At 51.4% G+C, this 14,718-nt stretch overlaps 1 protein-coding gene across 2 annotated transcripts; it reads left to right on the top strand.

The window, feature by feature from the left end:
- On the top strand, positions 1–2,829 carry ACTG1 (actin gamma 1). Of its 2 annotated transcripts, XM_063081332.1 has the most exons (6): positions 1–101; positions 432–560; positions 649–888; positions 1,165–1,603; positions 1,686–1,867; positions 1,960–2,829. In XM_063081332.1, exons 2-6 carry the CDS (start codon positions 438–440, stop codon positions 2,101–2,103), a joined length of 1,128 nt encoding a protein of 375 aa, XP_062937402.1. In that variant the 5' UTR covers positions 1–101; positions 432–437; the 3' UTR covers positions 2,104–2,829. The 2 variants fall into 2 exon arrangements, with proteins under 2 accessions (XP_062937402.1, XP_062937403.1); XM_063081333.1 differs by lacking the exons at positions 1–101; positions 432–560 and adding an exon at positions 989–1,030 and having other exon boundaries at positions 840–888.
- Positions 2,830–14,718: the final 11,889 nt, after the last annotated feature.

Here is a 14,718-nt window from a genome sequence, read left to right as displayed (position 1 = left end):
ACGGGGGAGGCCGCGTTCGGTCTCACTCGCCGCCGCCGGCCCGCGTTCCGTGTGCTCCCTCCGCTCCGCCGCCCGCTCCTCCGCGCCCGCCGCCTCCGCCGGTAAGCGCCCCGCGCATTCCTCCGCGCCCCGCCGTCCGGTCTCCGCGCCCCGGCTAGGCAGCTCCCTCCCGTCCCAGGGACCCGGCCACTCACCCCCGGGAACAAAGGCGGCCCGGCGGGGGGAGCGCGGCCTGTCCGCGCCGTGGGGGGCGGGGCCTGGGCCGCAGTGCGGGACACCCGGCCGCGCCGCCGCCGCCGCGGGGGATGGGGGGGAGCCTTACATAAAGGCCGGCCGCCGGTTCCGCACGGTCGCGGCCGCCGGTTCCGCACGGTCGCGCCCGCCGGCCCGGGGAGACGAGGGCCGTCTGAGTCGGTCGCGTCTCCGGGCAGATCGCAATGGAAGAAGAAATCGCCGCGCTTGTCATCGACAATGGCTCCGGCATGTGCAAAGCTGGCTTTGCTGGGGACGACGCCCCCCGAGCCGTGTTCCCCTCCATCGTCGGGCGCCCTCGGCACCAGGTGAGTGCGGGCGCCCCGCCCCGTGGGTCCCCGCGTGCGGAGTCGGTCTGCGCACGGGCGCGGCGAGCCTGATCTCTGCCTCCCGCAGGGCGTGATGGTGGGCATGGGCCAGAAGGACTCGTACGTGGGCGACGAGGCCCAGAGCAAGCGTGGTATCCTGACCCTGAAGTACCCCATTGAGCACGGCATCGTCACCAACTGGGACGACATGGAGAAGATTTGGCACCACACCTTCTACAACGAGCTGCGCGTGGCCCCTGAGGAGCACCCCGTGCTGCTGACCGAGGCCCCGCTGAACCCCAAGGCCAACAGGGAGAAGATGACTCAGGTAAGGGTTGGGCTTGGGCGTCTCTGTCGCCTTTGATCACAAGTCGTTTTCTGCTTAGCTTTGTTTCCTGAAATTCAAGTGTTTCTTTCGATATTTCCAGGGTTCTGTTCTTCTCCTGGCATTTCCTTCCTGAAGTCTCCAGGTTTCTCATTTGTGTGTCTGCCTGTGTTCTTTTCTTTTCTCCACACATCACATTTTGTGGCATGTGCATGTCGTGTGAGCATGGGGTGGCCATAGGCTCTGCCTCTGCTTGAGGCACTGGCTGTTCCTCCCCAGATCATGTTCGAGACCTTCAACACCCCGGCCATGTATGTGGCCATCCAGGCCGTGCTGTCCTTGTACGCCTCTGGTCGCACTACTGGTATTGTCATGGACTCCGGAGACGGTGTTACCCACACGGTGCCCATTTATGAGGGCTACGCCCTTCCCCATGCCATCCTGCGTCTGGACCTGGCTGGCCGGGACCTGACCGACTACCTCATGAAGATCCTCACAGAGCGTGGCTACAGCTTCACCACCACGGCCGAGCGGGAGATTGTGCGTGACATCAAGGAGAAGCTGTGCTACGTTGCTCTGGACTTCGAGCAGGAGATGGCCACCGCTGCATCCTCCTCCTCCCTGGAGAAGAGTTACGAGCTGCCTGATGGCCAGGTGATCACCATCGGAAATGAGCGGTTCCGGTGTCCAGAGGCACTCTTCCAGCCCTCCTTCCTGGGTAGGTGTCCAGGCAGGGGGCATGAGTTGAGGGCTCCCCACAGGACAGGACACCACCACTAAGGGAACGCTTTATCCCCTAGGTATGGAATCCTGTGGCATCCACGAGACCACCTTCAATTCCATCATGAAGTGTGACGTGGACATCCGCAAGGACCTGTATGCCAACACAGTGCTGTCTGGCGGCACCACCATGTACCCGGGTATTGCAGACAGGATGCAGAAGGAGATCACTGCCTTGGCACCCAGCACCATGAAAATCAAGGTGAGTTGAATGGTTGGTGGTTTCTAGCTTGGCGCTGGAGGTGGTGTCGGAAAGATAGTGTGAACTAAAGCCACGCCCTGCTGTCTTTTCAGATCATTGCCCCCCCTGAGCGCAAGTACTCTGTGTGGATCGGCGGCTCCATCCTGGCCTCGCTGTCCACCTTCCAGCAGATGTGGATCAGCAAGCAGGAGTATGACGAGTCGGGCCCCTCCATCGTCCACCGCAAATGCTTCTAAGTGGACTGCAAGCAGATGCGTAGCATTTGCTGCATGAGTTAATTCCGAAGTATAAATTTGCTCTGGCAAATGTATACACCTCATGCTAGCCTCACAAAACTGGAATAAGCCTCTGAAAAGCAATTGTCCTTGAAGCTTGTATCTGATATCAGCACTGGATTGTAGAACTTGTTGCTGATTTTGACCTTGTGTTCAAGTTACCTGTTCCTTTGGTGTATGTTTAATACCCTGTATATATCTTTGGTTTAAACCCTTAATACACGGGGCTTGGTCACTTGGTGGCTGAGTGAGAACATGGCTTATGGAGAAGTCCGTGGCTTGGTGAGTCTGCGTGACCATCAGTTTGTTGATCTGTGCAGGGTATTAACATGTCAGAGCCAACTATTCCAGCATTTCTCTAGAGGCTGGCAAGAGTTCTTGAATCAGTTGTCATTTCTGTCTTGCCGGTCTGACAGGATTGGACCAGTCCAAGCCTTAGGACCCAGGTTCCTTTCCTACCTGATGTTTTCCCACCAGAACACCATGGGTGGTTACTTGCCTTGAGTTGGAAACGGTTTGCATTTACACCTGTAAATTTATTCATTCTTTTAATTTATGTAAGGTTTTTGTACGCGATTCTTAATTCTTTAAGAGATGACAACAAATTTTGGTTTTCTACTGTTACGTGAGAACATTAGGCCCCAGCAACACGTCATTGTGTAAGGAAAAATAAAGTGCTGCAGCAAACCCACGGCTGGCTCCTGTTCTGGGCAGTGGCAGCTGGGTTGGGGGAGAGACCTGGAGGATGGACGTCCTGTGTGGTAGGCCACATCAGCTGGGTGTCACGGTCTCTGGTGAAGAAAAGGTGGGACAAGTTTGATTCCTACCAAACTAGAAGGGTAGTTGACATTTTAAGAACAAGGAGGCCTCAGTTTTGGTGTCAGGATGAGACAAGAGCAGCAGTAATCTGCAGGGGGGCTGCATGAGCAGGCCTCATGATGCACGGTGGGATGGGGTGGAGTTGGCTCCACGCATACCTGCAGGAACCCTGTGGTAATTCCAAGTTGCAGGCCAGAACAGAAGGTGAGGAGGTCCCAAGATGGCTTTTTTAAAGAAAACCTAGTTAGTGGATTTTGAAATCCTGGCCAATTTTTTGTTTGGCTCAAGCTTGTGGAACAAGGGGTGGGTGGGGGCCCTTTGTAGCAATTCACTGGTGTTTTCCCAACCCTCAGGTGGTAGGGTCTATGTAGTTGGGTGTGGGATTGTAGATTGCTTTTCATTGGATAAGTTTATCAAGAGAGTAGCAGTCATGGGATTCAGTAGTAGAACCTGATTACTGAATCCTGGCATTGAGATCTGTTGATAGCAGGCAGGTCACCTGGTGTAAACCTGGCACATTGACAGGAGCCTTGTCCTTTAAAACTGAACCTTGTACTTGTGCAGAGCTTTCAGGGTCACAGACACCAGGTGAGAGGAGGTGAGGTTTGGTGTTTCTAAAAGCAGACCCTAGGTTTTTGTGACTAAGTTTTTGAACTTGGAGTATTTTGAAGTGGATTATCAAAATTTTGAGATTGGGTCAGAGAGATAAAGTCACTAGGTTTGAAAAAGTTTAAGGATTTGGAAGAACTTCCTTCTGAAATATAAGGAAAATTTCCTGTTAAAGCAGCTAAAGAGGTTGTTTCTGCAGTCTGGAAGCAAATCTCCCCCAAGCTGGGGTGGCGGTGCTTCCTGGCTCCTCCAGTAAAAGGAGGACACAGGGCTTCAGTCTCCAGGAGGATGGCAGGGGAGGCTCTGTTGGTGTGATGGGCCTGGAAGAAGCAAAAGTGGAGGGACTCTCCCTTTTGAGCAGAAAGTCCCTGCCAAAGCTTCCATGGCCTCAGGTCACAGCACTACTCTCCTGCTCGCAGCGACCCTGTGGCAGCTGGGAAAAATAGTGATGGATCAGGAATTACTATTTTCCCCTATGCAGCTTTTTACTTTCAGTCAGTACTAGGAAAATCTGATTTGCAACATGGGTAAGATGCTGAGTTTGAGTTGAATTGTACAGAATAGCCAGGGACGAGAACTTGGCCAATAAACCAAGAGAAGAAAGAGATGGCTGGGCCCGATCCCCGTCCACCCTTCCTGGTGCTGGGCCCAGTGGGCATGTCCCTTAACTCTGGGCTGCCCCTTCTCCCCTGCAAGCCAGGGGCAGTGCGCGCTCCATGTGGAGGATGTGAGGCCTGTCCGTGGGCCTCCTGGAAGCCCTACCCTGCATGCAGGAGGTGCCACGTGTTAGTGCCTGCTCCCCTTCTGTGGTGGAGCAAGGTAGACAACACTAGCGTTCTGGGGACAGTAACCAGATGTCAACCCCAGTAGGTGTTTCCCGTGAGACAGGCTTTTCTAGGCTGAGCGTGTTAACAGGACGGGGCACAACACCCTTAGCCTACTAGGTAGCATTTATCCACTTTAACCAAAAAGAAACCTCACAGCCAAAGACAGGCTGTGAAGGGAGGCTGGGACAGTGACCCCTCCCTCAGACACCTCGTGAGGGTCTGTGGACGTCACTTCGGGCCGGGCAGGAGACCACCCCACGCTGGCACACACACCCTGCATCAGCACCATTTCCCCAGGCGGCGCTGCCTGCCGAGTGCTCCAAAACGCTAACTTGAGAAAGGAGAAGGGGCGAGAGGGAAAACGTGTAGCCACCATGATTTTTAAAACTGAGTCTGATCAAATCAAAGCAAGACATAGATAGTCTTTGCCTACTGCTACTACTACAAAGGCAGGACCTCACCGACAAGGTTAACAGATGCCTGGGAAGCAATGTCTGCAAATTCTGGAATAAGAGAGTAGCAGCTAGAATGCAGAGAACCATAAATGAACAAAAAGTCAGGAAACTACAGAAAAATGAGAAACGTGGGCCGGCCCGTGACTCACTCGGGAGAGTGCGGTGCTGATAACACCAAGGCCACGGGTTCGGATCCCATGTAGGGATGGCCGGTTAGCTCACTGGGTGAGCGTGGTGCTGACAACACCAAGTCAAGGGTTAAGATCCCCCTACCGGTCATCTTTAAAAAAAAAGAAAAATGAGAAAAGAGTATGAATAGGTAGAAAATAAACTTCAAAGGCTAACACCTGTCATCAAAAAATATAAATTAAGCCAGAAATTAGACACCACTTTACACCCATCAGATGGGCAGAAATCAGGAGATGGGTAAGCCAGAACCCGTCACCACTCCCTGGGCATGCGAACCACAGCCATTCTGGAGTGCCACATGCAGGCTTCCAGGAAAATCAAGATTGTGAGTACAGCCGGTTTTCCACATCCGTGGGCTCCGAATATGGATTGGACCAACCTCAGATTGAAAACATTTGGGAAAAATTCCTCAATGCTCCAAAGAGTACAACTTGAATCTGCCATGTGCTGAGTAACGTGTTGAATCCACACGAATGAATGATGTGTACGCATCGCACTGGGTGTTATAAGTACCCTGGAGATTAAAGCATATGGGAGGATGCACGTAGTTACACGCAAACAGTGTGCCATTTTATATCAGGGACTTGAGCATCTGCAGATTTTGGTAGCCGCAGGGGGTCCTGGAGCCAATCCCCCCAGGATACTGAAGGAGGGATGACTGCTCAGTACATCCTACAGCTCCCAAGCCCCACTCCTGGGCACACACCCTAGAGAAAAAAGGTAAACCCAAAGCTCTTTTACTGTGCACATGTGGCCCTGGGTGGTTTGGGCCGTGCTTGTTCCTCGAGGCTCAGCCCACTTCCCTCTAGCACCATTAGACTTCAAGCCCTTAAGTAAGCTCTTTCAGGCCTCAGGACCTTTGCACATGCTGTTCTTAGACATCTCTCCGCCCCTACTTTTTTTAGGGAGACTCTCAAGGAGAACTTGCCTGACTATCCTGTTTAAAGTAGGCTTCTCATTCTTGTCTCTGGTCTCTATTCTAGTGTTATTTTAGCAGGTTAAGATAAAATATTGCTTGCATGTGGACAAGGACATGCACGTTTCTGCATGAGGGCTGTGGGTGACTGAGCCTTGGTGGGTACACACCGCTGTGCAGGTGGGGAAGGAAGAGCTGGCGGGTGACTAAGCGTGGTTGCCCCTCAAGCACTGCAGAGTGAAAACACGCTAGAGACAGCAAGCTCTATCTCGGAGCTCCGCTTATGTAAACAAAAATATGTGTAGGGCTGACCGGTTAGCTCAGTTGGTTAGAGTGCAGTGTTATAATACCAAGGCCAAGGGTTTGGATCCCCTTACTCACCAGCCACCAAAAAACCCACAAAAACTAAAAACTAAAAATGCATGCAAAAAGATATGTCTGATAAGTGTAGTATCCAGAATATATCAAGAACTCCTAAGGGCCGGCCCGTGGCTCACTGGCTGAGTGTGGTGCTGACAACACCAAGGCAAGGGTTGAGATCCCCTTAACCGGTCATCTTTTTAAAAAAAGAACTCCTACAGCTCAACAACAACAAAAAACAACCCAATTTAAACATGGCACAAGGCTTGAACAGGCATTTCATCCGGAGCAGATACACAAACGGCCAACAAGGGGTTGAAAAGACATCAACATCACTAATCATTACAGAAATGCAAATCAAAACCACAATGAGATACCACTTCACACCCACTAGGATGGCCATAAAAAACCCACAAAGATGGGAAATAGCGTTGGAGAGGATTTGGAGCAATTGCCGGTGGGATGTGATGTGGTGCAGCCGCCGTGGAGCACAATTTGGCAGTTCTTCAACTAAACATCGGATTACTCTTGATCCAGGTACACACCTCCAGAATTGAAAACAGTCACCCAAACATACACTTGTGCATGAACGTTCATAGCCACGCTGTCCACAGCAGCCAAAAGGTGGAAACAGCCCAAATGTCCATCAATTGATGAACGCGTAAGCACAATATGGCGCATCCATGTGGTAGAATATGACTCAGCCACATGAAGGAGTGAAGCACTGACACACGCTGCAGCAGGAACAGACGCTTAGTGGAAGACACTAGTCACCAAAGGCCACATATTGTATGATTCTGTTTATATGAAATGTCCATGATAGGCAGATCCATAGGGACAGAGAGCAGATGAGGGGCAGAAAGAGGGGGCAGAGTTTCTGAGTTTCTGTTTGGGGGGATGAAAAGTTCTGGAACTAGACAGAGGTGGAGGTTGCCCAATTTTGTGCCTGGACTTAATGCCACTAAGTCATGCACTTTCAAATGGTTAAAATGGTAAATTTTGTGTTATGTATTTTTTACCACAATAAGAAATATTTTGAGGCCGTATGCACATCTGAAGACATATGTAAAGCCCACAAGGGTCTGTGCCGATGGGGAGGGATGGAAACGGGGATGGAGCGTGTGCAGGAACTGAAGAAGACACCAGGGGAGGACCGTGTACGGTGGACGATGGACGAGCTGTGAGCTGGCTTTCCAGGTACGAAGTAAATCAGGTCAGAGCATCCGACATTCCTCGGCCTCGGAGGGGTCCCCAGCCCCGCAGCCCATGGCAGCCGCCCTCCCCGTGGGACTCCTGATGGGTGAGGCCCAGGCCACCCCCAGCTCCAGGGCGCTGTGCTGACCTCGCACGGCGAGGCATTTGGAGGGCGGCACATGCCGGCACACATCGGCACCCAAGCACGTTTGCAGGTTAAGGGAGATGGCTGCAGCGAGGCTGTCACTTTGTTCTGTGTTGCAAGAGCCGTCTATGGACTCAAAGAAGGGCAGGTGCTGCTGAAAGGGGCTGGGAGCATCTTTTCTGGGCTCGGCACCACCAGGGATGTTCTCCCCCATCCAGACTGGGACTGTCACCTCACCAGCCCGCAGCCCCCGAGGCCAACGCCACCTGCACAGCAGACCGTCCTGCTGTCACTCTAGCAAGCGTGAGAATGAAAGCTTTCACAAGTCATCCTGCAGAGACACCATGTAGCTCTCACGCCATCCTAACAACATTGTATTTATTATTTTGGGGGAAGAACTTCTGTAAGTGAGAGCAGAAATTTTTTTTTTACCATTAATCATCTAAAATTAAGTTTTATGTGTTCCTTCCAGCCTCTGTCGGCTGCTAGAGCTGGGCTTTCTGGTGAGAGTCCCTGCAGAGGAGCCTGGCCTGGCGGACGCTGGCTCAGGGCGAGGGGGGCTGGGGCTGGTGGGGACGTGCCTGGGAAACCGCCATGTGCCTTTGCAGAGACCACCTTCTGAGTGGTCCTCTGGGCTGCATCAACTCAGCCTTGCCCACACAGGTTTGCCTACCTGCCCATGGAACTCTTTTCCTCATTGCATGTATCTGTCGTTTTCTCTCCTTTTTTTTTTTTTTTGGTGGCTGGCCAATGTGGGGATCTAAACCTGTGACCTTGTGTTACAAGGTTGCATTCTAACCAACTCAGCCCTAAAAATAAAAATTTTATAATATATATATATATATATATATCTTGGACAGCTGGCCAGTATGGTAAAATTCTTAATAAAACACTTTTATTATGAAAAAATAATTCTCTCTTCTAACAGTGCAAGGACCCCCATGTGCCTCCTCTCCATGCCCCCTCCAGCTACAGCCATCACCCCTTTATGGCCACTCTGGCTTCCTCTGTACCCACCCTCACCAGGGGGCTATTTTGAAGTATTCCCAGACATCGTCTATTTCTTTTCCTTTCTTTTTTTTTTTTTTTACAGATGACCGGTAAGGGGATCTTAACCCTTGACTTGGTGTTGTCAGCACTACGCTCTCCCAGTGAGCCAACCGGCCATCCCTATATGGGATCCGAACCCGTGGCCGTGGTGTTATCAGCACCGCACTCTCCCAAGTGAGCCACAGGCCGGCCCAACATCGTCTATTTCATACATTAGTATTTCACTAGGCACTTCTAAAAGATAAGGACATTTTTAAAAAACATAAACACAGTATCATCCACATCCCCCACCCAAATTACTGATAATTCCTTAGTATCATTAAATGTCCAAATTTCCCTGATTGTCTTAAACTTTCTTTTGTTTTACTGTTAGTTTGTTCCAATTGGCATACAACTAGGTGTGTACATTGCATTTAGTTGCTGTGTCTCCTAATCTCTGTTAAATCTGTTAAACTCTAGGTTCACCCTCTTTTTTTTTTTTTTTTCTCTTCCAAGTTATTGAAGAAGTCAGGTCATTGTTCCAGAGAGTTCTGCCTCTCTGTGCTTTGCTGGTGGCTCCTTGTGGTGTAGTTTGGTGTGTGTTCCTCAGTCCCCTGTAGTTCCTATAAACCTGCAGTTAGATCCAGCTCTAAATGTCTAAACTGTTCAGTTCACTCTGATTCAGGTTGAGGTTTTTTTTTTTTTAGTGAGAATAGGACCAACCCCTATTTGTCAGATTTCAGACACACGAGCTGCTGGTCTCTAGCATCTTCCAAAAGTGGCCAGTTGTTTTCTTATAGCGTTATCACGACTCACTGATTTTGGCATACTTGATGTGTTTCAATCCACTGCAGTGTTAGCCTTACTGGCTCTCAAAGTGTCCTCCTCCCATCTGTTGGCACCTGAGTCTGTTCCAAGGGACCCTGGTGACCTTCCTGGTGACTTTTGGCAGCATCGCCGCTCTATGGTGTCCAGGGTGCTCTGGGATTGTTCACTTCCTGGCCCAGAAATGAGCTGTCTCCCTAGGAGCCCTGGGTCCTTGTGGGAAACAGTGTTTAGAGACCACAATCTGAGCACACATCAAGTTTTCAATGTCTTAAATGCCATTCAGCATAATTGACAGAATCTTCTGGAACGGATGCCTCCTTGGAGATGTGTCCCCTGTGCTGGGAGGCTCAGTGCACCCCTGAGAGTCTCCCCTTCCCCAGGGTCCCCAGGGTCCCGATGGGGGACAAAGACAAAGGACGTTTCTAAAGTGCCCGGCCTTCCTGCAGTGCATGTGCGGCGCTACCCACACACCCAATGTTCCTCCAACCCGAACCCCCCTTCTCCTGGCAGGAGACGGATGTTGTGTTTATTGATGCAGTTTCAAGTTCAAGGCTCTGTCCTCCCAAGGTCTTCCCAGAGCATGGAGATCCCTGCAAGGAGGGGTTCAAGGGGCTGCACTGGAGAAGCTGGTCTCTGGTGACAGAAAGACTTCTTGGCTTCCAGGATGCTTGCCTGGCTGGAGGTGGAGGCCGCCCCACACATCGGGCCCAGAGATTGTCCCACGGGGTGTTCTACGTGCAGCCTGTGAGCCGCCCATTGCTAGGGCTGCCTGCCGTGCACAGAGCGCCCCACACCCCCACAGCCCCCTTCAGCTATGCTGGCCGCAGCCTCGGCCCCCAGCCGCTAGTGGTCTTTCAGACGTCCTTTCCAGAGGAAGCTCCCTGCTGGGGGTCCTTCTGGGGTGCCCGCTGGGGAGGCCTGCCATGGCGCATGATTCCCAGGGGTCTTCTCACATTTTCTGGAGACTGCCCCTCTCTGGGGGTGGTTAGACTTCCTGCCCCATGGATGGCGAGCTTGGCAACGAAATGAGAGGGAAGGAGCTTTTGGAGCCAGTGTGGGGCTGGCCCCGCTCTTTCCCTCTGGCCTGGGACCGCAGACCTCCAGCAGGGGCTGCTCCATCAGCCTGGAGGTCACAAGTTCAGACCCCCGTACCGGCCGGCCGCCAAATAAAAGCAACGCAGAGAAAAAAAGAGAACCAACCAGGGTGGACATATGGCTGGAGAAAGCAAGAAATCCTGTTGCTGTAGATCAGTGAGACCGTGGGCTCATGTGTCACCCAGCATGACCCAGCCTCTCCTGCCTGACACAGCGGCACAGCGGCGGGGCGGGGGGCGACCCGGGCGGCCCAGCAGTCGCCACCTGTGCAGCCATGCGCGGCCTCCCTGCACCGCTCAGCTCCTCGCAGCAGCACATGTCCCAGCTCTTCAAGGCCTGAGTCACTTGTCTGTCTCCCTCCCTGGCCTGCAAACAGACACAACATAAAATTCATCCTTTTAGACATTTCTAAGTGTGTGATCCAGTGGCCTCAGTTACCTTCACAGTGTGGTGTGGCCGTCCCCACCGTCCACCTCCAGAACGTTTGGACCCTCCCCCAGGGAAACTCCTACCTATTAAATATCAAACTTCTGCCCGTTTTAAGGCCGAAGAACGTTCCTTTGTATGTTTGGGCCACATCTTGCTTCTCGTTTGTCTGTCGATGGACTCTCGGGTGGCTCTGACCTCCAGCCACGGCGAATGTGCTGCTGCGGGCGTGGGGTGGGTGTCTGCTCAAGCCCTGGCTTGGCTTTCAGCGTTTGGGGTGCACACCTAGAACAGGGATTGCTGGGTCACGGGTAGTGCTGATGACCTTTGTGAGGAACCGACCAACGTGTCCCACAGCAGCTGCAGCATCTCACACTCCCACCAGCGGTGCCCCAGGGTACAACGCCCCCTCCTTGCTGACCTCTGTTTTCCGCTGTTTCGATGACAGCTGTCCCAGAGGCTGTGCGCAGCGCGGGCTCGGATGCAGCTCCCAGGACCCGAGATTCCTCTGAATTCACAAGCAGACTCCATCCCTGCCTTTAGGGGCAATAAGACAAGGTCACCAGGGAGACACTGAAGCTCAGAATTCAGAGAGCAGAACTGAAAGAAGGAAGGGACAGGTGGCCTATCTGGAGGGGCCCGGGGACTGTCAAGGTGTGGAGGGCTATTGAGGATCAGCTGGCACCTGAGCTTAACCTGCTGGGAGACCTTCAGCCCGTTACCACGCAGGCCAGGCTGGGCGCTGAGGGCAGAAGCCCCGGCTACGGGCCGCCCCCCTCTGCCCCGATCCCCAGCTGAGCCCACGCCCTTACGCCTCCCTTCCTGTCCCGGCAGATGCTCGGGGGAACGCCGAGGCCCCTGTCTCGGGCCCCGGTGGTGAGGTCTTGTCTGTGGACAGACAAAAGCCCTCTCTGTCCTCTCATGGTGGCCTCCTTGCTGCCCCCTGACAGCCTGGGGACATCCAGGCCCTCCCCATGCCTGGGATTTGGTCTCCCCAGAGCAGAGGCTGACGTCGAGCTGTGAGTCCTTGTGAGCTGCTCTCTCCTGCCCTCCGCTCGGACCCCCCACCTGCTCCCAGTGAGGTGAGTGACCGGCCGGTGGCTCAACCCTATCAAGGCCAGACCTCAGCAACGGCGAGTGCCCAGGACTGGTCCACCCTGAGCAGCTGGCCAGCCCGCCCTCTCGCCTCCCCCTGGTCCCAGCCACCCCCACTCCAGCCCCTGCTACTCATCTTCCATTCTGGAAATAAAGCTTGGGCTTCTGGAAGAGGCTTGGTCATCCCCAGGCACTGGAGGACTCAGGCATCATGCACTGGGGCACACCCACTGCTGTAGTCAGAGGGGTGCAGGCCCCCGACATGGCTCAGAGCCCCTGTCCTCTGCCCCATCCCTGACTGAACTGCAGCCCCGACAGCTGGTCCCGTAGCTGTCCCTTTGCTTTCTTGTCCTTGCAGCCTGGCGAGGTGCAGCTGCCAGCTACTGAGGACAAGGGGCCCTGGCTCTTGCAGATTGGCTGGCTCCTGCCAAGGCAGCAGAACTCAAAACTCCCTGTGCCCAGGGCTGGGTGGCTCCAGGCCCCAGGCAGGATGGGTGGAGCCAGGCAGGCCCCGGGGGCTGGGACAGCTTTCTGATTTCCCTGTCTGGCTTTGTAGGGCTGGTGTGGAAATTCAGCAGATACCTCGGTGGTGTGAAGGGCCTCAGAATCACTGGTTACTCAAACTGTGACCAAAACACTTTGTCACCTTGGATGGGCCTTGTCAGAGCACCCATCCCACATAAGGGTCCCCACAATGCTCAAGGCCTGTATAGGACAAGTCATGCAGAAATTCTACCTCTGGGCAACAGACATTTGTTTTATTTTTTAGGCAGCTGGCCAGCGTGGGGAACCGAACCCTTGACCTTGGTGTTATAAGGCTGCGCTGTGACCAACTGAGCTCACCGGCCAGCTTACAGACACATTTATTTTAAAAAAGAATGGTTAAAGGGAGGAATTGGTAAAGGGCCATGAAAATCACCTACATTGTGTATTGATAAATTAAAAAGTAAATAAATATAAAAAAATTAATAAAAATTGAAGAAAAATAAAAAAGAATGGTTATGTCTCATTGCAAAGGTAGAATATTTGGAAAATAGACAAATATAAAGGAAAAAGTTCATCATAACTAACAGGGTAAAAGTTTGTTATGATTTTGGCAACTTATCTTACATCTTTCTCCTGTGCTTTAAAAAAGAAAAGACAGATATCAAACTGAATATTCTATGCTATACCTTGAGTTAAACATATATTTTTATATTTTTCTTTCTTTTTCCTCCCTTCCTCTCTTCCTTCCTTTTATTTGTAATAAAATTTTAATTTTAGAACAGTTTAGACTTACAGGAAAGTTGCAGACAGTACTGAGAGTCCCATCCACCCACCCCCAGCTTCCCTCTTGTTACCTGCTACATTTCTTACATTTTTTCTCATGAATCATGACTTTGGCGTTGTATCTACAAACTCATTGCCTAACCCAGGGTCACGTATATTTTCTCCTATGTTTTCTTCTAGAAGTTTTATAGTTTTGCGTTTTACATTTAAATCTATGGTCCACTTTGAGTTAATTTTTGTGTGAGATCTAAAGTAGGGGCCTGGGTTATTTTCTCCCATCTGTACATCCAAGTGTTACCATGTGTTCTAAAGACTGTCTTTCGTCCACTGCGTCTTGGTCAAAAATCACTGGATTATAATTGTGGACACAGAGGACTGATCCATTTACTTGCTGATGGGCATTTGGGTTGTTCCTAGCTATTGGCTTTTACAAATAAAGCTGCTTTGACCTTTCGTGTACATGTCTTTATGTGAATATTTGCTTTCATTTCTCTTGAGTGAACACTTAGGGGTGAAATTGCTGGATCGTATGGTAAGTGGAGGTTTAACTTTATAAGAAATTGTCAAATGGTTTTTCAAAGTGGTTACATTATTTTACATGCACACCAGCAACACGTGAGACTTCCGGTAGCTCCACATCCTTTTTAACACTTGATATAATTTGCATTTTCCTGATGGATAATGATGTTAAACATCTTTTTATATGTTTTTGGCCTGTTTTATTTCATCTTTTGTGAAGTATTTGTTCTAATCTTTTGCTCTTTGTGATGGTTAATTTTATGTGTCAACTTGACTGGGCTAAGGGATGCCCAGATAGCTGGTAAATTTTTTTCTAGGTGTGTCTGTGAAGGCTTTTCCAGAAGGGATTAGCATTTGAATCAGTAGACCAAGTAAAGAAGATCTGTCCTCACCGGTGTGAGTGTGTGTGGAGGGCACCAGCCAATCTGTCGAGGGCCCAAATAGATCGAAAAGGAGGTGGGGGGAGGTGAACTCTCTCTGCTTGAGCCAGGACATCATCTCCTGCCCTGGGACATCTGAGCTCCTGGTTCTTGGGCCTTCAGATTCTGGGACTTAGCCCATCCCCCAACCTTCTCAGGTCTTCTGACTTAAACTAAATTACACCATTGGCTTTCCTGGTTCTCTGGCTTATAGACTTGGCCTCTGTAATCTAATGAGCCAGTTCCCATGATAAAGCTCTTCTCATACAAGGGTAGTTCAAAAAGTTCATGGAAAGATTTGTATAGACATGTATCTATCTTTTATTGGTTCTGTTTCTCTGAAGAATCCTGACCAATGCATCCGTTTCCACTTTTATTAGGT

This window comes from Cynocephalus volans, chromosome 16 (assembly GCF_027409185.1).
Source record: "Cynocephalus volans isolate mCynVol1 chromosome 16, mCynVol1.pri, whole genome shotgun sequence".
NCBI classification, from domain to species: Eukaryota; Metazoa; Chordata; class Mammalia; order Dermoptera; family Cynocephalidae; genus Cynocephalus; species Cynocephalus volans.
Note: the sequence above shows the minus strand (reverse complement) of the source record. Positions and strands in the feature narration are given on the sequence as shown.

What these genes read in the sequence shown, in the direction of transcription:
- ACTG1 (XM_063081332.1), top strand. Translation starts at nt 438, where the DNA reads ATGGAAGAAGAAATCGCCGCGCTTGTCATCGACAATGGCTCCGGCATG. An exon ending in CTTCCAGCCCTCCTTCCTGG is followed by an intron (nt 1,604 to 1,685) that starts GTAGGTGTCCAG and finishes TTTATCCCCTAG; the next exon opens with GTATGGAATCCTGTGGCATC. An exon ending in CCAGCACCATGAAAATCAAG is followed by an intron (nt 1,868 to 1,959) that starts GTGAGTTGAATG and finishes CTGTCTTTTCAG; the next exon opens with ATCATTGCCCCCCCTGAGCG.